The sequence below is a fragment of the Peromyscus eremicus genome, chromosome 16_21 (assembly GCF_949786415.1).
Source record: "Peromyscus eremicus chromosome 16_21, PerEre_H2_v1, whole genome shotgun sequence".
Lineage (NCBI taxonomy): Eukaryota > Metazoa > Chordata > Mammalia > Rodentia > Cricetidae > Peromyscus > Peromyscus eremicus.
Genome location: NC_081432.1, coordinates 24,981,909 through 25,007,630, shown reverse-complemented (window position 1 = coordinate 25,007,630; position 25,722 = coordinate 24,981,909). Strand labels below are relative to the sequence as shown.

Here is a 25,722-nt window from a genome sequence, read left to right as displayed (position 1 = left end):
AGACATACCCAGAGGTGTGTCTCCTAGGGGAGTCCAAATCCAGCAAAACTGATGATGAAGATGAACCACCCGATGGACCTGTGAGCACAACACAAGCTAGTAAAGCCTTACACACTCTGTGGTTCACAAGATGTCCTGATACAATCAGAATTTTGAGGTATGCCAAGACTAATAATCCAAGATTATTATTATCTCTCTGGGGCTTCAGAGAGATCGGTGACTCATCCAGTGTCCCCCAATTCTAAACAATGTAAACAGAACTTTTCCTGTCCCAACTGTTTGCTCCCAAATAACTGACACAGAGGCTTAATATTATTTATAAATGCTCATCCAATAGCTCAGGCTTGTTACTAGCTAACTCTTACACTTAAAATAACCCACTATTCTTATCTATGTTTAGCCACGTGGCTTGGTATCTTTTCTCAGCACAACATTCTCATTTTGCATCTCTGTGTTTGTCAGTAACTCTATGCTTCTGTCCTTCTCCTTCCCATCATCCTTAGTTTGGCTGCCCCATCTATACTTCCTGCCTGGCTACTGGCCAATCAGCATTTTATTAAACCAATTCGAGTGACAAATCTTTAAAGTGTACAAGAGGATTATTTCACAGCAAAACCATCCCTGATTCTCACATTTCCGGAATCAAAGTGGCTAACCTTTGACCAATAGAACAGGGTGTAAGGAGTGACCAAAACAAAAAAAAAAAAAAAAAAAGAAGAAGAAAGAAAGAAAGAAAGAAAGAAAAAGGCAAGGAGTGGGAACATTTCCCTGCTCCTCACAACAGCCCAGAGGCCAGGCATTGAGCATTAAACTACCATCAATTGGCCTGGCATGTTGGGGGCACCTGACCTCCCACTCTATCCCTGGGAGCTTAATAAGCAGAAGGCAAACTCCAGACATCTCTTTTCAGAAAGGGGACTTGGAAGAAGCGAGACCAGACTTCTGCATTTTTAGTTCACGAGACATTATTAGAAAATGCAGAAGGTTCAGTTTCTGTTTCAAAGCGTGTTTGCTGAGTGGTAATGGCTCATTTCCCTCTCGGAGTCTCAGCAAAGACTCAGCAAAATGAGAAACATGAAGCCTCACCTCAACAGCTAATGAGCTCCAGAGAGCAGGTAGGAGGTGTGACCCTCTCACTGCAGGTTCCAGCAATGCCCACCAGGAGTGAGATCACAGCTCTGCATCTAGACATTCCCCTCAGTCCTCACCCTTCCTTACCCCCTCCCTCAGGCCTCAGGTGAGAGGGGAACAGGTGGGAGGGTGCGACGGAGAAGAAAAGCCATGAACCACGCGGCACATGGAGAGGCAGAACTTGGCACTTGAACTGCAGAGGCCAGCCTGAGTCTGTGACTATGTCTGCAGAAGGCTGAGCCTTGATGCTTCGGCTCCTTCAAGGACTTTCCAGGTGAGCCCTCAGCCAGAACAGGAGCAGATGAAGTCTGTTCACTCCCTCCCGGGCCAGGGGCAAACTCCTGACAACCCCTCATCCATCTTCCGGAGCATGGTCGTTCTCCTATAGGCAGCATTAAAGACACCTGGGAACTTGTCATCCCACCTGTACTAGGAGATGGGGCCCTGAGGGTGGATTAAGCCCTCCGCATTCTAGGGAGTGCTTCTGAGGTTTCTGATGAGACCTGCTACCGTGGGAATGGCCATGAACTGGTCCTGGAGGCCAGCAGCCTGGGCTTCAACCTCGGCTGCCTCTGCCGCGTACAGCTGCATACCTGTGTCTCCATTTCGGCTCCCCTGAAGTGTCCACGCTAATGTGTGTGACTCAATGACAGTCATCAGACCAGACAGGTGACTTCAAATAGGCCATGGGAAGATGCTGCAGCAGCATCTCTCGGGCTCTTTCAGATTCACAGCTTCTGCCTTGGGCCAGAGCCACTTCCTGCATTGTGTGGAATGTTGACCGGTGGCTCTTAGCAGTTGGCCAGAACTGAAACTTCGGGTAGATTTGCTTCACCCTCTAGTTTCCCTACAGGGCATCCTCCTATCTCTGAGAGCAGACTCGCTCTCCCATGATGTCACCTGCCAGCCAAGCCTCTAGACCTGAGTTGCCATCTTGTCTCCATTGTTCCTCCTTACGGAACCAGTGCCGACGGGGACAAGTGACCCTCTGGCTTGGGTGACCAGCCATGTGTGGATGAGCTCAATCTTTACAAGCTGTCAAGGAAGCCATGGAGACAGGCACACAAGGGACCACAGCTACAGAGGTTCCTCCAAGGTCATTGGCCAACTGGAAAGAGTCGTGCTCAAAGTCATTCTTGAGCAGGAGCCCATCTACATTGGTTACAGGAGCTGGGTGCCCAGGTGTACTGGCACCATGATCCATCATTGACTCTTTTAAATGATCTGTTGAAAGCTGTGATTCCTATCCCCAAGAGAGGCAAACACATTGCTGCCCACAACCACAGGGGTTCCATGACTTCCTCATCCCACCCAGGAACCCCAGCTTAAGACCTGGATATGGAGCCTGGTGGTGGTGGCACATGCCTTTAATCCCAGCACTCGGGAGGCAGAGGCAATAGATCTCAGTGAGTTTGAGGCCAGCCTAGTCCACAAAGCGAGTTCTAGGACAGCCAGGAATGTTACACAGAGAAACCCTGTCTCAAAAAACTAAAAGAAAAAAAAAAATTTAACAAAACCTGGATATGGGTCTTAGAATGAGGCAGGAACAACACATGATGCCCAGGGCACTAGAATGTTCTGCCCCTGGTGACATACTTTCTCCAGCAAGGATGTACCTCCTAAACATTCCCAAACAGTGGCAGCAAATGGAGACCAAGTATTTAAATATCTGAACCTCTTGGGGATATTGTCATTCCAATCACTACATTCCACCCCTTGGGCCTCTAGGCCTCCTAGCCACATCATGCAATCCTCGCTGTTCAGCAGGCTCCCACTTCATCCGTGAGCTTTAACTGAAGACCTTCTCTGATATCCAGTACTACATCAGTACCACGCAGGAAGTCTCTAATAGTCAGGCCCCCTATAACACAGCTCCCACTTCTTTCTCCCCTGAACTGTCACCAGAATTGCTTTTAAAGGTGTGTTTGTGGCAATACAGGACTTTTCTACCATGTCCCACAAAACTCTCTTTGCCTATACCCCTAGCCCAGTTCTTGTGAATATGTATATGTGTGTGTTCGTGGCGGGGGCGGGGGGGGGGGGGCTGTGAGCATGTGTGCATGTGGACCAGGAGGCAACCTGGAGAACTGTTCCCCAGATACCATCCTCTTTCCTCTTTGAGAGACAGAGTCCTTCTCTGGCCTGGAACCTGATGCATAGGTTAGGCTGGTTGGCCTGTGGACCCTAGGGACCTGCCTGTTTCTGCCTCCTTGGTGCTAGGATTACAGACGCTCTGGGGGAGGCTTGGGTTATTGAACTAGGCCCTTGCGCTTGCAAGGCAAGCACTTTGCCTACTGCTGTTTATCTCCCTGCAACCCAGAGCCCAGAATAAAAGTATTTGGCCTTGCAGCACCCCATTTCCAGCACCAATCTCCACCTCTGCCTACTCATATAGAAACAAACAAAACTACGGCACAGACCTGGTGGCTTCTGAACAATAGAAAGATATTCCTGACAGTTCTGGAAGCCAGGAAGTCCGACACTAAGGTTGTGGAGGTTTCGTCCTGGCATCTGCTCCCCACTTTACCGATGACCATCTTTTCCCATGGTTCTCTCCCTGGAAAGGATAAAAGCTCTCTTGAGCTCATTCATGAGGACTCTACCATCATTATGAATCACCTTTGAGATCCCCAACCTCCTAGTACCATTGAATGTGGGGTTAGGGTTTCCATCTATGAGTAGGGGGCACATTCAGCCTGGTACACCAGGTGCTATTCTGGTGTGTTCTGTGCATGACCATCATCTTGCAATGGCTGTGAAAGAGGCTGTGCTACAGACACACTGGCAAATTGAGACACAGGAGGTGGACATTGAACTGGCCCACCATCACATGGCCAGGAAGAGGGGAGAGTGCAAATCCACACCACTGGACTGGACAATGGCCCAAGCTCTTGTCCTAAGGGTGGGGACTTTTTTAGGATGGTGAGGGACAGCCATTTCCTAGCTTAGGCTTAGCAATGAGAGTGAGGCAGCCCGTCTGTGGGTCAGAATGAGCAGCAGCTCAGCTCCTGTGACTTACCTTTCCCATCCCCAGTGCTCCTGACTCCAGGCTGGGTGTGTCTGGGAGGCAGACCCAGAATTGGAGGTGTTGGCATAGACAGCGGCCAGTAAGGCCTGGAGCCAGGCAGGGATGAGTCCTGAGCACTGGGCAGGGTATGGCCACCCCGAGAGAAGTTGCTGGGCATTGCAACAAGCTGACTAAGCAGCAAAAAGTGGAAGAAAACCAAGTTTGCTGAGGGCCTGAGAACATGTCATCTTTGCCACCGTCGTTTGGAGTCAAGCCCAGAGCAGTCTACACTGTGGTCAACGTCTGAGGCAAAGGCTACTTTTATGTCTACCATGTGGCTGAGGCTGGGGTGGGAGCAGGAAGCTGTGTACCTGCCTACAACGATGCCTGTAACATGTGCAGCGATGTCCAGTGTGGGGGTGGGGGGGAAGTGGGCATGGCACACTGTCACTGTCATGGGACTGACTGTTGCCCTGGTTTTAGAGACGAGGAATCAAGACACAGGAAGGCTGACTTGCACTCCGGAGGGAGTAAGACTTTCTGACACCCACACTGTTTCCCATGTCCACTGCCCAGGCTGGAGTAACAGTCATGGCCGTGGCTGGTATGGGGGAGGAAGGGCACACGGGAGAAAGCGGGCCAGGGCCTTAACAATCTCAGGTCCTGTGCCCAGCAAGTAGGTGAGGGTGTGCTCTGGGCTGGGGCAGGACTGAAGTGGGCCCTGGCTAGCGGGAGTTCCCACCAGCGCACCTCTCGGTTCAGCACAGCCAGCACCAGGCCAGGGTTCTGAGCAATATATCCGGATGGCAGAAAATGGAAAAGAGCAGTGGGCACAAAGAACCAAGGAGAAAAAGGTAGGCACACAGTGCTTAACTGCTTAACGGGCAGTTCGTTATGCCTACTGCTTGGGAGACTGAGGCAGAGGAATCTTGAGTTTGAAGCCAAACTGGGCTTCACGGTACACCCTCTCTCAATAACACAAAACCAGAACCACGGAGAAAGTTCAAGCTGAACCAGGAGAGCAAGAAAGGAGGGTGGATAAGGACTTGTGAGTCTAGGAAGAACGAGGTTTGACTTCCATCTATGCCATTTATTAGCTGAGTGACCCTGGGAAAGTTGTTTGATCTCTCTGAGCGTTACTGAGTTCATCTCCACCTCAGGGCAGGGAATCTACATAGAAGAGCATCCACAGCAGGATGCTCACACTCCTGAACGTCTGAACTGCTTCTACAAGGTCACTGTGGTCAGAAGACTCAAGACTGGAAGCAGGGTGGCTAAACCCACGTGCTGCTCACCACCTGAAGGCCTGTGTCTGCCCCTGCCTGGCACTGCACTTTTCTCTTCTCCTCCCCTCTCTGAGGGGGATGGCTCTTTGGGAACATGCCCACTCAGGTGAGTCGAAAGGAGATAACCCTGCCAGCTGAGTTTCTATACTCCTCTATACCCAGGGTGGGCAGCCGAGGGGGCACTTCTCCTCTATGCCCGGGGTGGGCACAAACTCATCCCTCTGTCTGGATGCTGTCAGACCACAGCTGCTACCACCTTCCTGTCCACTCAGATGCTACCCTTGTCCCTGAGAGTCACCCTTTCATTAGAGCATGTGAGAGCAGTCCAACACACACACACACACACACACACACTGCTGTTTCTCTTTAACCAGACACATGGCCCACTTCCAGCACATCCGAGGTTGGGATGAGTCACCAGCTAGACCCACATCTCAGACCATCCACAGCATTACATGGGTCACGGGGAAGGGGGAATAGAAGATAGTTTTTTTTTTTCCTTTGTTTTGGTTTTTTACTAGATTCAAGTTTAGAAACCCCCTCAAGGGTGTCTTCTCCCATCCTTCAGCTGGAGTGGGAGTGTGAAGCAGGTGACGGCAGGGAGCATAAGCTAATGCCACCGGGGGGATTACACTGCCTCCCACTTACTCAACATCTGCAGGATCCCCCAGCCCACGCTCCTCCATCGGCTCCTGGCTCAGAGGGTAGCCGTATCTTGGGGATGAGCTCTCCTCTCTCTGCAGGAACCTTGAGAAAGGACGCTTGGTCTAGTGAAGTTACCTGATCCCCAAGCCAGCTTTTCTCCCAGAGGAACAGCCTCTCAGGAGGCCCTGGCACCTGTCAAACCAGGTCTTGGTATCCATGTCACTTCACGCAAGTATATCGAATGTGAGGGGACATGGTCTCCTGGGTGGGGTGACTGAGTCTGGAGGTCCTCTCCCGAAACCATCCCAACTGCAACTGTCGGGAACTGAACCCTGATTTCTGCTGAGCAACAGTCAGCATGGCCCTGACGTCTGGAGACCTCCGCAGCAAAGGTGACGCTGGCCCTGCTGGGCAACACCTCAGGCACGACATCCTCCTGCCCACCCTCAGCTCACGTTTCCACCCTCTCAGGCAGTTGTGCAATCCTTAGGGATGTATGTAGGGTGGGTGGGTGGAGGAGGGAGTCTCTGCCTCACAGCTGTCTGGGCCTGCCCCTGCTCGCCCCAAGCAAGGTCACATGCCTACGCTCTAGAAGGGCTCTCCTTCCTCAGGCTAAGTGTGAAGGGCCTCGCTCTTACTGGGTCTTCAATAGCGTGATGGTTAATCTCCATTGTCTATGAGACTGCATTTAGAGTTACCATAGAGACATGAGTGTCTGCTAGGACATTTCCAGAGGAGTACCACTAAGGAGGGAAGACCCACCCTGAAGGTGGGCAGCATCGCTCCATCCCATGGGCTGAGGTCTGGACTGCATGTACAGTGTGATCAGCCACTTCCACGTCCACTGCTGTGCCTTTCCCACCCTGATGACAGGGGACTGTGCCCCTCTTAGACCGTGAGCTAGTAGAAACCTTGCATTCCTCAAGCAGCTTTATTTGGGTATTTTGTTACAGCAACGGGGAAGGTAGTGTACCCCAAGTCCTTGGGGTTCCCGTCCCTGTCCCTTCATCCCTCCACATCACCCAATCTCAGCACACTGCTTCCTGCCAAGACCTCAACTGAGGGAGACACCAACAATGCTCACATTGAGAACCCCAATATTTATTATGCCCTTGAATCAAGTGCCCCAACAGGCTATAAACATGACTGTACTTGCCCTGCCCTAAATAGGCTGCAGGCCACTGGGCCACATGGTCCTCATCAGGAGACCAGGCCTACCAGGCCCAGTCCCTGACACAGAGAGACTTCAGGAGCCCAGGCCTCAGGTAGGAAGGGTTAGGAGGCCCGCCTTGTGGGTCTTTCCAGACTGTCTACTCTTACCCGCAGAGCCCAGGGATCAGCACATGCTTGGGCCCTAGGTCTGAGTACTGGCCATAGCAGAGGGGACCTTGAAATCAGGAGCCACCTTCAGTGGAGGAAACACTGAAGATTCTCTCCCAGCTTGCTGTCAGCCGGAAACAGTGAGGCTGGGTTCTGGCCTTCTGAGAACACAAGTTAGACAAGCTACTTATTAGCCACCAAGGTAACAAACCCCCTCTTTACAAATGTACTTTCTTTTTTGTTTTTGAGACAGTGTCTCATGTAGCCCAGGTTGACCTCAAACTCTCTATGTAGCTGAGGATGACCTTGAACTTCTGATCCTCTTGCTTCTACCTCTCAAGTGTTAAGATTACAGGATTTTACTAACATGTCCAGTTTATGCAGTGCTGGGGATGGGAGTCAGGGCTTCCTTCATGAACGAGAAGCAAGCACTATATCCTAGCTACAACTGTGTCCTTCAAATGGCTCTGGAGTGTTCTCCTGAAGTGTTTGGAATGTCTCAGGGTTTTCGTTTTAGCTTATTTTTTTTTTGAGTTAGGGTTTTACTATGTTGCTAGACTGGCCTCGAATTCACAGCAGTCCTCCAGCTTAGCCTTGTGAGTGCTGGGATTAAAAGTATAAGCCACCATGCTGGACTGTGTCTAGAATGTCTCCTTCCTTGCACAGGATGTGCAAGGATGTGGCTCCAAAGCACCCCTAGAGAAAGGCAGCCCGAGTGGGCTCTGCTCTGCACCAAACGAAACACCAGCCCCTTGCTTAACACCATCTGAGACCTCGGCTCCCCCGTGACTCTCCCAAGGGCCCAAGCCTCGCACAGTACACACATCCTCGCCGCCCCTCCTAGATAAAGTGTTCAAGCAGGGCTGCACAGGCTGAACCCAGCATCAAGCCCACAGACATGTAGAAAGACATCACTACACCGGTGGCCTCCGCCAGCTCCCGGGGCACGATCTTGGGCCCGTAGATGAGCACCAGTGTGGTGAGGTAGCCGTTACTGAGCCCCAACAGGCAGGTGAAGAGCACAGGGTAGATGTCGGACTGGAAGAGCACCACAGTCAGGTGTGATCGTGGCTGGTAGTTACAGAGCAGGAAGAGGGGCACGAGGCAGACACGCAACAGTGCCAGTCCGGGGAGCACCTTGCTCCGGGGACCTGGCACCTGGATCCAGGCTGTGACCTGTCGGCCGCAGAGGTCAGCAAAGTTGAAAAGGAGGAAGACAGTGAGGGGCACAAAAAACTTGGAGGTCCACGGGGAGCCGGTGCCCTTGTGCATGGACTGGATGTTGGTGGAAATGGCAGGAAAGATGAGAGCAGTAATAAGATAGAGGAAAATGGTACAGAACCCGAGGCCAGCCGTCTTCTTCAGGATAGGTCCGAGGGGTGGCGCGTGTACCACTCTGGACCCAGGGGCCACCGAGGAGGTGCCAGGAGCGTCCTGTGATGGGCTGTCTTCACCAGCAAACATGTGGACTGGGGCAACTGGCCTCATGTAGTACCTGCAGAGGGACAGTGACATGGTCAGTGGGTCACTATGGAACCGCTCATTCAGTAACTCCAGGGACACAGAAGGAGACCTCAGAGTTTGCATAACCACTGTGGGGTACTCAGAGCAGCCCTCAGAGACTCAGCAGGCAAAGCCCAAGCCCTGGGAACCTCTTGGCCAGGGTCTCACAACATGATGTGGGAGGGACAGGTTGTTAGAGATGGCCTGTGTCATCCCTGGCCAGCCCGCCAGACTGGACCCCGGTCCCTGGACCAGAGGTCCCTGGACCACACCATGTGCAGGGACAGGAAACGAGCCAGTATCACTGCATGGTGAGTGGAGGCCCTGGCCTGGATTTGTTTTGTGGTGGAAAGGGGAGGTTTAGGTAAATTTTTTTAAAAATTCAGAAATATAAAACATAAGCAGGGTGATGGCTCAGGCCTGCAACCCTGGCACTTCGGAGGCTGAGGCAGAAGGATTGCAGTGAGTTTGGGACCAGTTTGAGCTATGTAGTGAGACCCTGTCTCAAAACCAAACAACTAAAACGGTGTAGCGAAGGGGGTAACAGGGATGCGGAAGTGTGGCTCAGTTAGCAGGGTGCTTGCTTAGCATCTTTGAGGCCCTGGGTTTGATCCGCAGCACCACATAAACCAGATGTGGTAGCTCATATGTAATGCTGGCACTCAGGAAGTAGAGGCAGAAGAATCAGAAGTTCAAAGTCATTCTTAGCTACACAGTGAGTTGAAGCCAGCCTAGGCTACATAGTGTGTTCCAGGGTAGCCTGGGTCACAGAGTAAAACCCTGTCTCAAAAAAATAAGCAAAAACAGCCCCTCCCCACATATATACAACCTTGAGAAATTTTACACACACACACACACACACACACACACACACACACACACACACACAGACAGATTTCTGAATATGTAGTCCAGCTATACAGCTCTTAAGACCTCAGCCATAATGCCTAAATACATTTTACAAATAATACCCACAATAGCCTAGGTCATTCATCCCAGCATTCATAAACACACACCTATGGTGGTATTTTATTTGTATTAAAATGTTATTTGTATGTTAATAAATAAAGTTGCCCGGGGGTCAGAGCTATTAGCAAGCCATAGGAAAGAAGGGCAGTGGTGGCGTACGCTTGTAATCCCAGCACTTGGTAGGCAGAGCTAGGTAAGTCTCTATGTGTTCAGGGATACAGCCAGTATTGGATACACTTGCCTTTAATTTCAATACCAATCATAAAAGACCTGGAGGCCTATACAGACAGGCCGTGACGAGGCGGTCATGTGGTTGGGTTTACAACCAATGAGAAGGCAGAACAGAAACTCTATATAAGAACTTTAACACAGGAAGTAGCTCTGGTTCGGAGAGGTAGGAGGAAGGGTAAGGTTTTAGCTCTTAGCTCTGACCTCTTGGCTTTCTTCTTTGCATTGGTTCTGTGTTTCTTATTTAAAAAGACGGTTGGTTATATCTACACACACCTATTACAGTCTGAACAACACTAACTTGTGGCCCTCCTGTCACACACGTGGCTCTGTGTCCCTCCCTTCTGTCACTGAAGCACAGCTTAGCACACACTTGAATTGCTCCCCTACAGATGACTTTCAGGGTGGCCCAGCCTTTCAGTACTGCCAGACCCAGGGCAGAGTGTAATGCATGCACACACCTGAACACACATCCCCGAGTATTTTGGCAGGGTATTTCTAGAAAAGACCAGTAGGTTCAAAGGTTTGCACTTTTAACCTATATTGTGGACAGAGAGAACAAATGTCTTTAAGTTGTCCTCTGACCTCCATATGCACACCATGCTACACACACACACACACACACACACACACACACACACACGCACACACACATCACACATACATGGTAATAATACAAATTTTAAACAAAATTAAAAGTAGATTGACAGGAAGAAGCCAGGCACAGTGGTATACACCTGTGATCACAGGCCCTGGGAGGTAGAGGCAAGAGCATCAGGAGTTCAAGGTTATCTTCCAGCACACTGCAATCTCAAGGAGACCCCAGCTCAATGGAACAAAGACAAAGAAAACACACTATTGCTACTACTAAAACTATAATATAATCAAACTAGAATACAGTTCTGCTAGCTAGAAACTGCTCTTCCGACAGAAAGTGCCACTTATCTGGGCTCTGTCCCTTGCAAGCTCTGAGCAAAGTGACTCATCTGTTTCTCTCTGTGACGGCACGTATCTCATCCTTTTAAAATTCTGACCACTGTAAACTCATGATGTTGGTCTACTGATGTATTAGTCAGGGTTCGCTGCTTGAGGAACAGAACTGGTTTTATATATGCATATATACGTGTGCGTGTGCGTGTGCGTGTGCGTGTGCGTGTGTGTGTGTGTGTGTGTGTGTGTGTGTGTGTGTGTGTAGAAAGGACGTATTACAACAGCTGTAATATATATCTTATAGAACCCAGGACCACCAACCCAGGGACAGCATCACCTACAATGGGCTGGGCCCTCACTCATCAATCACTAATTAAGAAAATGGATCATATGGAGGTGTTTTCTCAACTGAGGCTCCCTCCTTTCAGATAACTCTAGCTTACGTCAAGTTGACATAAGACCAGCCAGCACAGGAGGTCCGGAAGCCCAAGCCAATGTCCCCCAGCTCATGGCTGAGGGCAGCTGAGCCAGGGGTGCGAGTCATCTGTGTGACTCCGGCTTATCAGAGGCTCCTGAGCATGTGCTGGGAGCTCCCTTGAAGTGAGAAATAGTGCAGACCTCTGCGTTCAGCCCTCCACAAGCCCCAACCCATGCATGAGTTTCTGCAAACAGGATTCCTGTCCCAGGTTTAATCAGCAAAGATACAGATGCTTCACGTACAGCAGGGCCCCAGGAGGCCCAGCAGGAAAGTCTTCGGCCTGCCCAGGTGAACTGATAAACACAATCTGATGGAGGTAGTACTGGGGTGTGATGAAAGCAGGCACTGTGGGGACTCTCAAAGTGTCGTTCCACTCAGAGACAACGGAATGAGACAAGAAAAGACCGTCAAGGCCACAGTACCACTCTGGGAACAGCCCTAACGTTAAATACCATAAGGAGGGCTGTCTGATCCTCCATCCATCCTTCACCTCCTAAGTGCTAGGATAACAAGTACGTGCCACCATGCCTGGTGTGTGAGGCATCGGGGAATCGAACCCAGGGCTTCCTGCTTTCAAGGCAAGCACTCCACCAACTCAGTTACATCCTGAGCCCCTGTCTCTGTTTTTAAAGAGCAGTAGAAAGCACAAAAGACATGGGTGCAACTTCTGAGAAACCAGGGCGCCCACAGGCAGGGAGCTAAAAGTAGGAATTTGGAGTCCCTGCTACCTCCCGGCTCCCTGACCCCTGGTCTCCTAACTTGCACATGGAAATATTAACTAATAACCATAACCTTAAGAGAACCAGGAATGTGTGAGCATAAATGAGATAGAAAAATTCAGCTAGGCTGCATCTCCTGCCAGAGCAGGAGGTGATGGTGGGGATGTGTTCGGTGGTTAAGAACTATCACTCCAGGGCTGGAGAGATGGCTCAGAGGTTAAGAGCACTGGCTACTCTTCCAGAGGTCCTGAGTTCAATTCCCAGCACCCACGTGGCGGCTCACAACCATCTGTAATGAGATCTGGCTCCCTCTTCTGGCCTGCCGGGATACACGCAAACAACACTATATACATAATAAATAAGTCTTTAAAAAAAAAAAAAGAACCATTACTCCTTATTTTTCTTGCCCAATCCCACCTCCACCAGTCAGTCTTCCCGAACCCCAAGCTCACCAGTCCTAGTGATTCAGAGGTGTGATCAAAGCCAGCGTCTCCCACCCAAGACCAATTCACCCAGCAACTGGGGGACCCCCTGGAACAAGATTCCTACATGCTACGGCCCTCTTAAAACTCACAGTCCTGGGGAACAGGTAACCCATAAGGACAGGGACCTATGATCCAATCGGATGACCAGACGCGGAGGGCAGGGCAGAGGGACCTCACCTGGCATACTCCAGCCGAGGCAGCAGTAGGTAGAGCCCCACACAGAGCCCAAGGAAGACCGCTGCTGTGAGAAAGAAGGCGAGGGCGCTGTCCCGCACGTCACTGGATGCTGCCAGGTCCACTAGTGAGGCCACAGCGCTGACTGTCCCTCCCATGGCTCCTCCTGTAGAGAGCAAGAGGACACCACAAGGACATCACAATAGGCTCAGGAAGGCACATGGCCTCAGAAGTCAACCCCCCACCCACCCCGCCCACCACACACACACACACACACACACACACACACACACACACATATACACACTACAAACACCTTGGTGCTCACAGCATCTGAAGCTGGGAAGGAGGTTGGGGATGGGGGCATGGGTCCCTGGAGCCTGAGTTCCAGAGCTTTGAACAGTGGGCAAGTGTTTCTGTCCACCTTACTGTCTCTCCTACAACTGCTGGAACTTCCCTTGGTTCCAATGGAAAATTCTTCCAATTTCCCCCAGACAGGTTCTATCAGCCCAGGTGGGGTTTGAAGCCAAGACTTGAGGCCAGTCCTCAAAGCCACAAACACACTAGCAGAGTGATCAAGGGGATTCATGCTTAAATCAGAACCCAAGCTGGGCAGTGGTGGCGCACGCCTTTAATCCCAGCACTCGGGAGGCAGAGCCAGGGGAATCTCTGTGAGTTTGAGGCCAGCCTGGTCTACAGAGCGAGATCCCAGACAGGCACCAAAACAACACAGAGAAACCTTGTCTCCAAACAAACAAACAAACAAACAAACAAATGAATCAGAACCCAATCCCTGTTTGACCACTTTGGGCTGTGTGCTCCCTGACACATCTCTTGACCTTTCTGTGCCTCGGCTTGCTCGTCTGTAAGTGGGAGTGTTATGAGCGGCCACCCCTTAAGACGGCTATGAGGATTAAAAGGATTATTACATGTTAAACAGAGTCTGACGCAGACAGGAGCCAAACGCCAAATAAATCTTCAGATTCCCAATTAACTGTTTGGCTGCTCCCATCTTTCACACATCAAAGCGGCAGCAACGGGGTAAACCCTTTGCCGGGGGGGCCCCCACTTCTGAGGAGCTGTAATCCCTACCTGGGCGCTCTGGAAGAAGTGGGGTTAGCTCAGAGAGCCGCTCGGTGGCCGCCGGAGGAAGAAGAGATCTTAACAGCCCCACTGACTGATCCCCTCTCCCTTCCAACTTGAATCTACAATATTATCGGCAGCCACAAACCGGGCCTCCGGGAGCTCATCCTTCATGACTCCCACTATCTCATCAGTTATGGAAATACATGCAAATGAGGACTTTGAGAAAAAAAAAAAAAGAAAAACACCAGCACAAAACAAATGAATTGTTCCTCAGATGCCAACATGCGCGGAATTCACAGATGGGCTCCTTTGGACAAAAAGCAAAGGGGGCTGGGACCGCTGGGAGACTGAGTCATCTCAGCTGGGTCCGGGGTGCTGGCCTGGTACCAGGGAGGGCCCCACACATTACCCTCCTTCAGTGCTAGCATCTAAGTCCTAATTTCACCTACCCTTTTTACTCTTTAAGACAGAGTCTTACTATGTAGCCTGGCCTGGCCTGATACATTCCTCCTGCCTCAGTCTGTGACGTACTGAGGTGTGTGCCGCCATACCTGGCATCCCCCACTCTTCCAAAAATAGACAAAAAAAAAAAAAAAATTCCCAAGAGACACTCTTCTCTGGAGCTCTACAGGTGGACGAGAGGGGCCACTTGCCCTTGCTGGTGTCCAGCAGGGCCGAAGCTGTGCTGAAAAGCTCCACCAGGACGGAGGGAGATGAGGGGATAAGAGCCTCTTTTTGAGGCCAGTGGTGACAGAGGGATTAGCCTTTGATGGCTGTTCTGCTCAGCCCCAGACCTGCCTTTCTTGAAGCAACGCCAGGAGCATGTTGACTGTACTCAGAAAACTCAGTGACAAGTTCATTTTTATTTTATTTTAGGCCCAAGGGTTTCCTGGGATAGAAGCGAAGCCTAATCCTATATCAAAAATGGCAAACAGACGGAGCTCATATCTAGACTCTGATCCACAGAGAGTAATTGCCTCAAGTGCTGGCTGGAGAGGGAATTAGAGGCTCAAGAGGAAAGATAGGGATCTATTAGTGATGTCTGGCACTGGTATAGAGCGGGGAGGGGATATGTGCTTGTCAAGGTGCTTGTCATCCCTGCCACATCCTACCTGGCATATTAACTAACAGATACAGTCCTGCACGTTGTGCAATTCTTCTCAGGTAGGCAAGTGTTTAAAGCAGTCTTCTGAACATCAGGGACACATGGAGACAGAGAGGACAGCAGCCTCCGGGCTTGCTTTAGGGGACAGTGGTCTGCAGATAAAGCAGATGCTAACTGACCCAGCTCTGTTTACCTTGTGGGGCCATCTAGGTGAGAGAGGAAACAGCGAAAGTCCCCGTAACAGGCTTAGCATCCACTTCCAGACTTCAGCTAGAGAGATGCCCCAAGTCAGGGCCCGAGCAAGCCACAGCCTGGCACAGTCTCGGGGAACCAGGAGCTTAGTCACTAGGCTATTGGCTCTGATAGGACACAGTCTGGTTCATCTTTCCACCCCTGGCAGAAGGTGGAGCCTCCATAAAACTAGAAAGGAAAGAAAGACAGAAAAGAGGGAGGGAGGGAGGGAGGGAGGGAGGGAGGGAGGGAGGGAGGGAGGGAATGGTGGTGGTGGGGAGACCAAAGGAAAGGAAAAGGGACAAAGAGGAAGGATGGAGGAAAGAAGGGAAGGAAGGAAGGCTGATTTCAGAAAGGATGCTTCGAAGGTACAGGGTGCCTCCATCACGGCTGTGATCCTATCTCCCATCTATCCGCTCTTCTGCTGGTAAGACCTCAACACCTTCCAGGGAGCCACAGAGACCCACATGGGTCTGGGTGGGCCAAGGGCTGCAGAAATTGTTCCCCATATGGCTTCTGTGGCTTCATCAAAATGAAGTGCTGCCTGGGTCTTCTCCGACGCTCAGGCTCTGTACAGCCTGGGCCTATGCCACAGAGACAGCCCAGGCAAACAGAGCGAGGGCCACAAGGAATGCCACCCACCCCTAGGCCTTAATTGAGTCACCCCCCCCCCCCCCCCCCGTGGACACTGGGACAGTGGAGAGCCAACTGTCTTCTCAATCCGCTGTCCAAGCTGCACACTGAGCAGAATGAACGACTCTCAGCTACCCAGTCTAGGATGGTTCGCTTGGGGACACTAAGAAAACACAGGGGACCCGGGACACATTTCCTTCTCTGTGACTCCCTCTCACGGTGGGCTCTCACCTGATATCAGTGCCTGGGCATTCCTCATGGGGAACGAGCCTGTCAGGCCATACACGCTGCTGTTGAAGATGGTGGAGGAGCCGCTGACGATGGCCATGCACACGATGGTGACCGTGAAGAAGCCTCGGGTCCAGGAGGAAGTGTCCACCTTCACCAGCACAATCATAACCACAAAGATGACCAGTGAGACGGACAGTGAGGCCAGGACACGCACATGCACCTGGACCCTGGGGAGAGGACCAGAAGCAGGGGGAGATGGTTGGACTCCCCTCAGGCCTCTACATGGGTCAGCTGGTGAGCCACAAGAGAGAAGGGGGTGAGCTCAACATGCAGGCTGTTCACTTCAACACTGTGACGCCTGGCCTCGGATTCTGCCTTCCTGCTCGTTAGCCCTGTGACACCCAGGAAGAGACTTGGGGGCCTGGCTTCCATTTCTGCAGAGGGGTGTCCATCTACCCATGGGGGAAGGGGAAGCTCCGGAGACCTTTACGCAGCACAAAGACCTGAGCCCTGTGCAAGGTCAGTAGACACTGGCACTTGTCACCAACTTGTGAGGCTCCAGGCCAAGACACCAGGCAAGACCACACTTCTCCTCCTTCATCACTGCCCTCCTGTTAGACCCATCTAGTGTTTAAACTGCACAATCACCCCAGCTCCCATCTCCAGATGTGGCCATGGGCAAGGGAAGAGGATCACCATCACTGATGTCACAGAACTTGGTTTGTGCCCAATTTTCTTCTAAACATTCTCCACATTTCACCTCATGCACCTCCCACCCTGGCTCTGTGAGACAGACATACCAATCCCCTCCCTGTTCACAGGTAAGGAAGCTGAGCTCAGAAACACTAAGGATCTGGCTTAAGGTCACTCAGCTGTGAGCCTGGGAGCTCTCATAACATTTCTCCTAGATGGTCTTAGCTGGGACAGCAGCTGCTGAGATCATACCCTGACAGTCCAGTGCCAGGATCCCATGCATTCCATAAAAGCACTACCCTGCATCCAAGTCAAGTGCTCCAGCTACCTCCCCAGCCCACCGACCAGGGAGGAGGGCAGGGATGGGGACCATCGGAGATGGCTGTGCACGTCTCTACTGTAACAGAGAGAACACCATCCCAAGGCTGTTCAAACCATCAGATTAGAATAAGCTCTAAGTCTGATTAGATGCTCAATTCCATTCCCCAGTTGCCAGAGAGAAAGTGGGGGCTAGGAGAAAAGCCCGATGAGATACAGAGATGCTTTCTGGATTAAAACAACAACAAAGTCCACTGTATAAGGTAGGAAAGGACAGATCTGTGTACAAAGCTAGGTGTGATGTGATTTACACAGAGGGAGGAAAGTGTTACTACGAGGAGCTCCTGCCCCTGGCTGATGCCACTTCTGGATCCCGAGAGAGAGTTCAGGACTGGAGGGAGAATGAAACTGCCTCCCCTTTGTAAGGGGAAGGACACAGAGGGAGTCCCTGGAAGCTGGGATGGGATCTTAGGTGAGCTTAGCTTCAGCCCAGGCTCTTCTGTGACCCTGTGTCTTGATGACTGTCTTACCCACAGACAGTGGGTGATGACTGAACTCCTGGAGTACACACACCAGGGTGGCAGGACTCAGTGCACCCCAGTACTAGATACTCTGGCAGGAGAGCTGGTGGCATCTCGGAGCACAGTTGGGGGCTTCAAGGAAGAGAGCATGTATGTCCTTGGAAGACACAAGAGTCTGGCTGAGCCTTGCCGGGATGAGCTGGAGACTGGCGGAACCCCAGTCTGCATGTGAGCATCTCATCTGCCTTATGAGCCAGGCCTTAATCTTCAGAGGGGGCACGGGGTGGGTCTGCAGGCTTATCTGCCAGCATCTCCTCTCTGGGAGAAAGTGTTTCTTCATGCCAGCATGATGGAGGTGGTGGGCCATGTCACCCACACCAGTCCAGATGCAAAGAACAGCCACTGGTGGTCCTGGCTACCACAAGTCAGGGGACTGCACGTGACCACGCAGTAAGTAACTGCATGAGTGTGTCCAGCCAGCTGTGCGGGGAAGGACTGCATATGGAGTGTACCCCCGTGATGATGCACAGAGCCCCAGGACCATTGGAAGAGGAAGAGTCCCTGGACGCAGCTACGCCTGAGGGCAAATCTGACTTTAACTTTCAGTCGGAGAACAAATGTCTACTTCCTGTAGGCCGTTTGTTACTGAGTGTCCCTGCTAATACAGAGACATCAGAGCTCCAGGCGGGAGAACAACACGGCCTGAATTTCAGAGACACTTTCAGAACATTATGGCCCAGGGTTAAGTTGGACATGACAGCCTACTGACTTCCCCAACGGCTGGTGAGATGGGTGGATCCCCATCCTAGCTCCCTCTGGGGGGTGGAGGGCTCTTTTAGATTCCAGAGGGCTCTGGTGGCTCTCTGTGGGGCTGGTGACAAGGCCTCCTCTTCTGGCTACTTTCTTGCTCTCTCCACATTCACCCCCAAATTTACTACACGCTCTTGAACTTTTCCTTGTTTGGGGGCCTGCTTTGGGGAAACTTCTAGCCTTAATAACCACTAGGACCCCACACTTAGGGTGTCTCTTCTTAGACTCTGTGGGGCTTCAGACAAGGTAGGGCAGGAGGGAGGGCCAGGTAGAACGGCTGGACCTTTGGAGCCCACAAGAGCTATTATGACAGATGAACCCCAGTACCCTGGAGGCTTGCAGCCAAGCCTCAGATTGGATGTTCAAGGTGACCCTACACACTTACCTGCCCCACAGAGCGCCACCTTCACGGCATAAGGAGCCATTTACGCACCCACAAGGTAGGAGAGAGCACACGCCCTGGCCTTGTCATAGATTTGCTGTGTGACCTCAGACAAACATTCACCCTCTTGGTTCCTTTCCTCCTCATCTCCAAAGTGAGGCTGCTCTGGGTGATAAGGAGGTCCTACTGAAGAAATCTACTTGGTGACATCTTGGGACAAATGCCAGTTTGAACTGATTGCCTGGGCACCTGGTGAGGACTGCTGGAGGCAGAGACTGACCACAGAAGGAGGAGGTGGAGTGCAAGGCGTTTCCCCAGCTGCACACCTCCTCCTGCTTCTAGCCACTTCCTATCACAAGTTATGGTAACAGGGTCCTGTGGGGTGCCTGGGGCTTGGGCAGGAATTGGTGGCTTCTTACTCAGGCCCCCCAAGAGGAGCAAACAGCAAAGGCACCCATGGGACTGCTTGTACCTGTCCCTTACCTGCCCAGGGCTCCTTCCCACCTGCTCCCTTGGTCCTGCCTAAGCAACCTCCGGCACAGGCCCCAGGGCCCCAGAAGCCTCATAAGAGCCATTCTCAATGTTCTGAAGCTGGATGCCATGAAGATGGAGGCCAGCCTTACGTACACTTTCCTCCTGCAGGGAGGGTGGCTTGGGATGGAAGCTCCTAGGATTCTAGGGTCATCTAGGCAAACACAGGCTTGCCTAGTGTTCTACTCCAGGTATGAGGCCGGCTGAGGGACCACACCACCCCAGGATGCTGGAGGAGGGTGGCCCATCCCCACTTCACTCCCCTGCCAGTGAGAGCTCAGGACCCCAGGGGACTGATTTCTTCCCACATCTCCAAAATGTAAATCTAGCTCATCTGTATTTATAAAGCTGCGGATTTAACATAATAAAACACTTGGCGATTATGGATGAGTCAGTCAGAGGAGCCAGGGTGCTCCAGGAGGGAGGAAGGAAGGAGACATTTCAATCTCCCACATTAAATAAAAAACAGCTTCGCCCTAAACTGTCCTTGGCAGCTGGCGACAACTGAGGCCCTCAAACACTGCCTGCAGCCTGGGCTAGGGAACCTGTGGAACAGCTTTCCTGCCCAGCCCCCTCCTAACTACCGGCCTCCAGCCTAGAGTCAGAGGCCCGGCCCTGCTGGAACTAAGCACTCATGGGTAGGCCAGCTTTCAAGTGCAGACAGGGTGAGGAGATCCCTCTAGAAATATAGATTCCTGCTCTAGCCTCAGTGGCCAAGTGACCTGAGGTGGTCACCTGAGTGGACTGTTTTCCTTTAAGCTGGAGGGTTCAGGAATATAAAATTATAAGCTTAAGAGATGAACACTGACAGTCATCAGCTCTAAAGGTTAACTGCTAGCAATGGCTGTCTGCTTCACAGCCAGCATCTCTGTCCACAGCCAGGGGTTAACTTTTAACCTCTTTGCCCCTTGTAGTCAACAACGGCCTGGACCAAAGTTAACTTTTAATAGTTGTTTCTACGTGACTCCTCGCATGCACCCCGTGCCTGATACTATAAAAGGGGGGCAGTAACCGCCTCCATGGCCAAAGCCCCAGAATTCCAACACTGGCTGTGGTCTCAGCTAGCTGGTAAGCTTTTGTGCCCTGCAGTGTTTTATTTTAATTTTTTTTATTTTTATTTTTCTGGAATAAAGTTTGCTCCTGGTTTAATAGACTTTGGTGGTCTGTCCCCATTATTGCATGACCCTAGACCCAACAAAGCAGGACCACGATTGACTGACTGGCTATTGTGACTGGATGTCAGATACTCCAAGATCCCAAGAGGGTCTTTTCACTGCTCCTGCTGACCCCAGAAGAACTGGGCCAGCTTCTGGTTCCGTGGCCACCAAGGAGAACTGTCAGGGATGTGGCCCCACTATGGCACATCTGGGACCGAAACAGGAAAAACAGGATGTTGCTTCCACCTCGGAGGTCACTGCACAAACATGGAGACGCAGTGAAGGGGTAATAGGTATGTAGGCTGCCCGCTTGTCAGATGGTGGCTTGGATCCAAAGGGGACAAGAATTCTCATCCACGGGCAAGTGAGCTGACCCAGCTGGACAAATGCCCAGGGCCACAGAGCAAGTGAATAGAGAAGTCACAAGGCCTGGAAGGACAGACGGTGGGTCGGGTGGGCCTGCCTGCTATTGCAAGTGCTCCTGTCTTTTTTTTTTTCAAGACTCCTTTTCTCTGTGTAGCCCTGGCTGTCCTGGAACTCACTCTGTAGACCAGGCTGTCCTTGAACTCAGAGATCTGCATGCCTCTGCCTTTAATCTCTGCCACCACCACAGGGCACTCATCTTTAACTTCTGACACCCTTCCTCTCCTCTCTCTGGACACTGTCAAGAACTCTACTCTGTCATCAGGGGCTGGCAGTGCTGAGGAAACACCCAAGCCAGCGCTTAGCCATGAGAGCAGGAGATAGACAGCGGCCAGGTGGGGCAGGGGCCCCAGAGTAGCCACTCTGAGAATGTCCTTGCTGGAGGCCAGAAATGCCAGGAGACGTTCTGGTTCCCGGTCCCTTGTTATCTCTTAGCCTTGCCTGGAAGCTAGACTTGAAGATTTCCCTGAAACGAAGAAGAGATACCTGACACCTCATAGATGAGCCAACTGGACTGACCATCTCATTCTACCCCTCATACTCATTGAACTTTCTGCCTTAAGTCCTCCACAGGCCCCACATCAGCAACTTCATGGTACGGTATTTCCTGCGACCCTTCCTGCTTTTCCTCTGCAGTATGTGACTTTCATCCTTTCATCTTTTTAGCAACTCAAGAACCCAAAAGCCACCGGCTTGGATAGCCCTAAGGCTGGCCCTGGACTTTTCTGCAGCCTCTTCCTGCCCCACCCACACCTAAGCTCACTGAGAGCTCAGAAAGGCTATATTGTACTCAAGGATACCTCCAAATTTTCCCTTATTACTTGTACCCACAAAGAGTGTATGTCTGAAGTCCAGAGACATCTACAGGTAGCCCTAGGGGCCAGGAGATGAGGCTGAGTTCTTTCTTCTCTCTCAAACTATGCCCGTGGTCTTACAGCAGTAGTTCTCAACCTATAGGTTGAGACCCTTTGGGGAGTCGAACAGCCCTTTCATGGGAGTCACCTAAGACCATCAAAAAACACAGATATTTATATTATGGTTCGTAATAGTAGCAAAATTACAGTTAAGAAGTAGCAATGAAAACAATTTTATGGTTGGTGCTGGTCACCACAACACAAAGAACTATATTAAAGGGTCACAGCATTAGGAAGGCTGAGAACCACTGTTTTAGAGGAATACTGTTTCTTTGACACTCCCTCCATGGGGAAATGGGGTCTCTGTCTCCTTGAAATGGAAGAGGCTTTGTAACAGCCTTGACCAGTTGAGTGTGACAAAAGTGACACTGTGTGGCTTGTCCCTGGCTTTCATGGAACATTTGCTCTTCAGCCACAATGGGAACACTCTCTGACCCCATGTGAGCAAGCCAATGAGGAGAGACAGACAGGGAAGTGGGAAAGGATGAACATCTCGAGCCCCTGTGCTGTCTGACTGCATCAGCATGTTCCAGTGTAGCCTGGCTGACTCCAGAACCCCAGACAGTGAAACTAATTACTGTTACTGTTATAAGCCACTAACTATGCTTTGGGATCTACTATACAACTGTGCCCTATACCATGATATGTTTTGAAAGACGGCTCTATACACAGGCTTAGAAAACACATAGGGTGCATTCTGCTCTTTCCTCCTGTGCCCAGAGCAGACATTACTAATCACTCCCAGCACCCTTGCTGAGGCCAGATCTGCCTTAGAATGCTTTTCAGCAGGAGATTCAAGAACTGAAGGACCAGAGCTGAATAAATTTGTCACCAGGGATCTGAGGTTTCTGAGACATGCTCAAGGGAAGGCCGGAATTTTGGACCACAGTGAGGCCATGATTATTGCCTAGAGGCAGCTTTAGGAAAATGCAAATGAGGTACTAGCACTGTTGCCATTGTCAGCCAAATTGAGACCGGACAGGAAGGGACAGCCAGCAGAGGCTATGGGCCAGACCAACTTACTTTTCTCCCCAATAATTCCTTCCTCCACGGTGTACCCAGAAGCCTTTCTGAATCATTACCTATGAGATGCCACTGTGAGTAGGGGACACATTGAATGGTAGCCTCAACATATAGAGTAGGTAGGACAGTGGGAGCTGCTAGCATCTGGCTGCTCTGGGAGCATGTGGAAGAAGAGCTTCTTCAGGCCATGGCCTACAACACAGCGACACTGTGTCCTGCCTGCAAGGGCCTGTGGCCCTATAGGTCTCTCAAAGGGTGTCACTGTAGGTCTCTCTTACCTGGTGTCACTGTCCGCGACTGTAAATGAGCACCGACCCCTAACTGGAGTCCCTGGCACCTGCTCCAGTCTGAAAACTGCATGGCAAGGCTGAACTGCCTGCCTCCAGTTTGAGGGGGACCACCATTTGAGATGAAAACTCCTACTGTAGAATAGAGGGGAATGAAGGAGGCAGGGGGTCAAGGTCAGGGGAGAGAGGACAGTGACTGACCTACCTGTTGACGAGCAGGAAGTTGGCCGCGAGGCACAGCAGGGAGGGAGCAGTGGAGGCAACCGCCAGGTAGCTCTCAAAGTAGTTCTGGAAACACACAAGGGGGAGAGCTGCTTGTCACTCGGGGGCACTGAGGGCTTGGGGGAGGGTGGCTTTCACCATCCCCAGATAGCTAGGAGCCATGGCTAAATCCACCCCCCTCCATGTGGTCCCAACCCTCTCTCCAACCTGACACTCAGTCATTCAACCAATAACAGTCAGTGACAGCTGTGCTAAGTGCTGAGGTCACAGGGAAGCCTTTGACATTGTCCTGGTCTCCTGGGAGGCCCACACTTCCTTTGCTCCACTTGCCCCATCCACAGACTGGATCATGGGAGTGAGGCTCAGTATGTAGCTAAAAAGGAAAGCCCCGCCCTCTTAATCCTGTTGGCCCTTTGACAGAATGCAGTAACCGGCCTCTCAGACCATTTAGACAACCCCAGACCTGGGAGAGTCAGCTTTCCCAAGGCTACTGCAGAAAGCCAGGAGGGTGAGTGCCTCCGGAATTAGCCAGGAGAAAGGACAATCCTCACAAGGAGGTGGAGACTGTTCACCCAGAGCAGGATGAGGGACTTGCCCAGCCACAGCAAGATGGGACTCAGGGCTACAGACCAGCCTAGTAAAAAATGGATGCATCTCTCAAAATCCCAAAAGCTGTCCACTATTTAGGAGAGACTTGATTGTGTGGGTATTATCTCTGGGCATGCACATCTTTAAAAACAACCACAGCAAGCTGTGGGTGAAGGGGAGGGCTCAGTGGCCCTCAATGAGATGGCCCTGGCTTCCACCCCCAGCACTACTGGAAGGGGGTATGAAGGAAGGAAGAGAGAGGGATGCAAGAAGGGAGGGAAAGAGGCAGAAGAAAGGAAGGAAAGAGGGAGAGAGGAACAGAGGGAGAAAGTGAGGAAGAATGGGAAGTAAGAAAGGAGGCAGAAAGGGAGGGAGGGAAGGACGGAGGAAAGGCAGCCAAGGACTGACAATCTTGCTTTGGTCCTGAACCCCAGATGAGCTTTGAGCTGCAGGAAGGGCTTACGTATATTAAGCATTCGCTGTGTTACAAACAGGGGGAATTTAAATGGATTACACCATTTAACTCTAAGCAAACAAAAAGAAGCATCCGACTATTCCTATTCCGCTCTGGAGTGCTTAAGAAATGCAACGCACAACTGACAGAAACAGATCGCAGGAGCCAAGTGCAAAGAACAGCGCGTGTAAAACCCTCACCTTGTCTACAGGAGGATGGAGAAATCCAAGATGTGCTTCTCGCCCCTCAGGAACGCAGTGCGTCCCACTGGGAGTAACAGGAGGAGTGTGAAGGCTTTTTCACAGCTCCAAACCCAGAGAGCTGTGAGAATTTCCTGCTAAGTTTTTACAGTTGCTGCTGTTTGGCAAACCAAAAGAGAGATGAGTTTCAAGGAGTTCCAGACAGAAAGTGGGCCCTGCCTTGGAGAAAGTGGAAACTGCATGGGTGTGAGGAGAGGTCCCTGGGGCAGCGGGGCTGCGGTCAGGCCTGGACAGAGGGTCAGACTGCACAGAACAAAGATGAAAGGGATAAAGGTCCTGGGTACCTCCTGGTCTGCAGCACAGACCCTCTGGGGTCCCTTTGAAGGCTGCAGAGGGCTTTGTGCTCCTTGGAAGGGGCACCCTGACTGTAAGGTGACAGCCTTGAAATTAAAATGATAATCGCAGCTCATCAGCCGTGAGCCTTAGAAATAGCCTTCTGCCTGTGAGGTGCCCCTTCATTGTCCCTGCCCTGATGGGCTCAGCAGAGCCTGCCCAGGGCTGGGCAGTCAGTCAATTACCTCCTGACACACTGGCTGAGTCCACGTGAGGCCAGGCAGGCAGAGGAGGGAACGGAGAGAGTGAGGGACAAAGGCCAGATGAAGGCTAGTGGGGAAGGAGACCCCCTACCCTTGACAAGCCCCCTCTATCCCTTGGCCAAACCTGGAAATGTGGCCACATGAGATGGAGAACCTGTTTCACTTTTTCCAAGCATGTTCAGAGTCCCTGGGTATTTTAGGGACGGGGATTTTCCGGGTAACTAACTGAATGTTCTGGCTTGCTGGTAGCCAAGCTGAAGGCTGTGCCTTTTAAGGTTGGAAAGCTTTTCAACACCGGGACAGCTGCACTGTTAAGTTTCAAAGCTGGGACAAAGAGCTGAGGTGCCTATTAGCATATCAAAGCGGACCTGACCTCCAGGTTCTCCCAGCATCCCTCAGTCCCTACCTGTTACAGGGTTCGGCTGGCATACCCCATCCTTTA

The 25,722-nt window shown here is 51.5% G+C and overlaps 1 protein-coding gene across 1 annotated transcript in view; it reads right to left on the bottom strand.

Moving 5' to 3' along the window:
* Positions 1 to 6,985: 6,985 nt before the first annotated feature.
* The window catches only part of Slc29a3 (solute carrier family 29 member 3), a 37,005-nt gene continuing 18,268 nt past the window's right edge, over positions 6,986 to 25,722 (bottom strand). Inside the window, exons 3-6 of the mRNA XM_059243809.1 lie at positions 23,426 to 23,508; positions 16,162 to 16,388; positions 12,879 to 13,041; positions 6,986 to 8,884 (exon numbers count right to left, since the gene is read on the bottom strand). Of these exons, the coding sequence (XP_059099792.1) occupies positions 8,230 to 8,884; positions 12,879 to 13,041; positions 16,162 to 16,388; positions 23,426 to 23,508 (1,128 nt within the window). The 3' untranslated portion in view covers positions 6,986 to 8,229. The remainder of the gene's footprint in view (positions 8,885 to 12,878; positions 13,042 to 16,161; positions 16,389 to 23,425; positions 23,509 to 25,722) is intronic.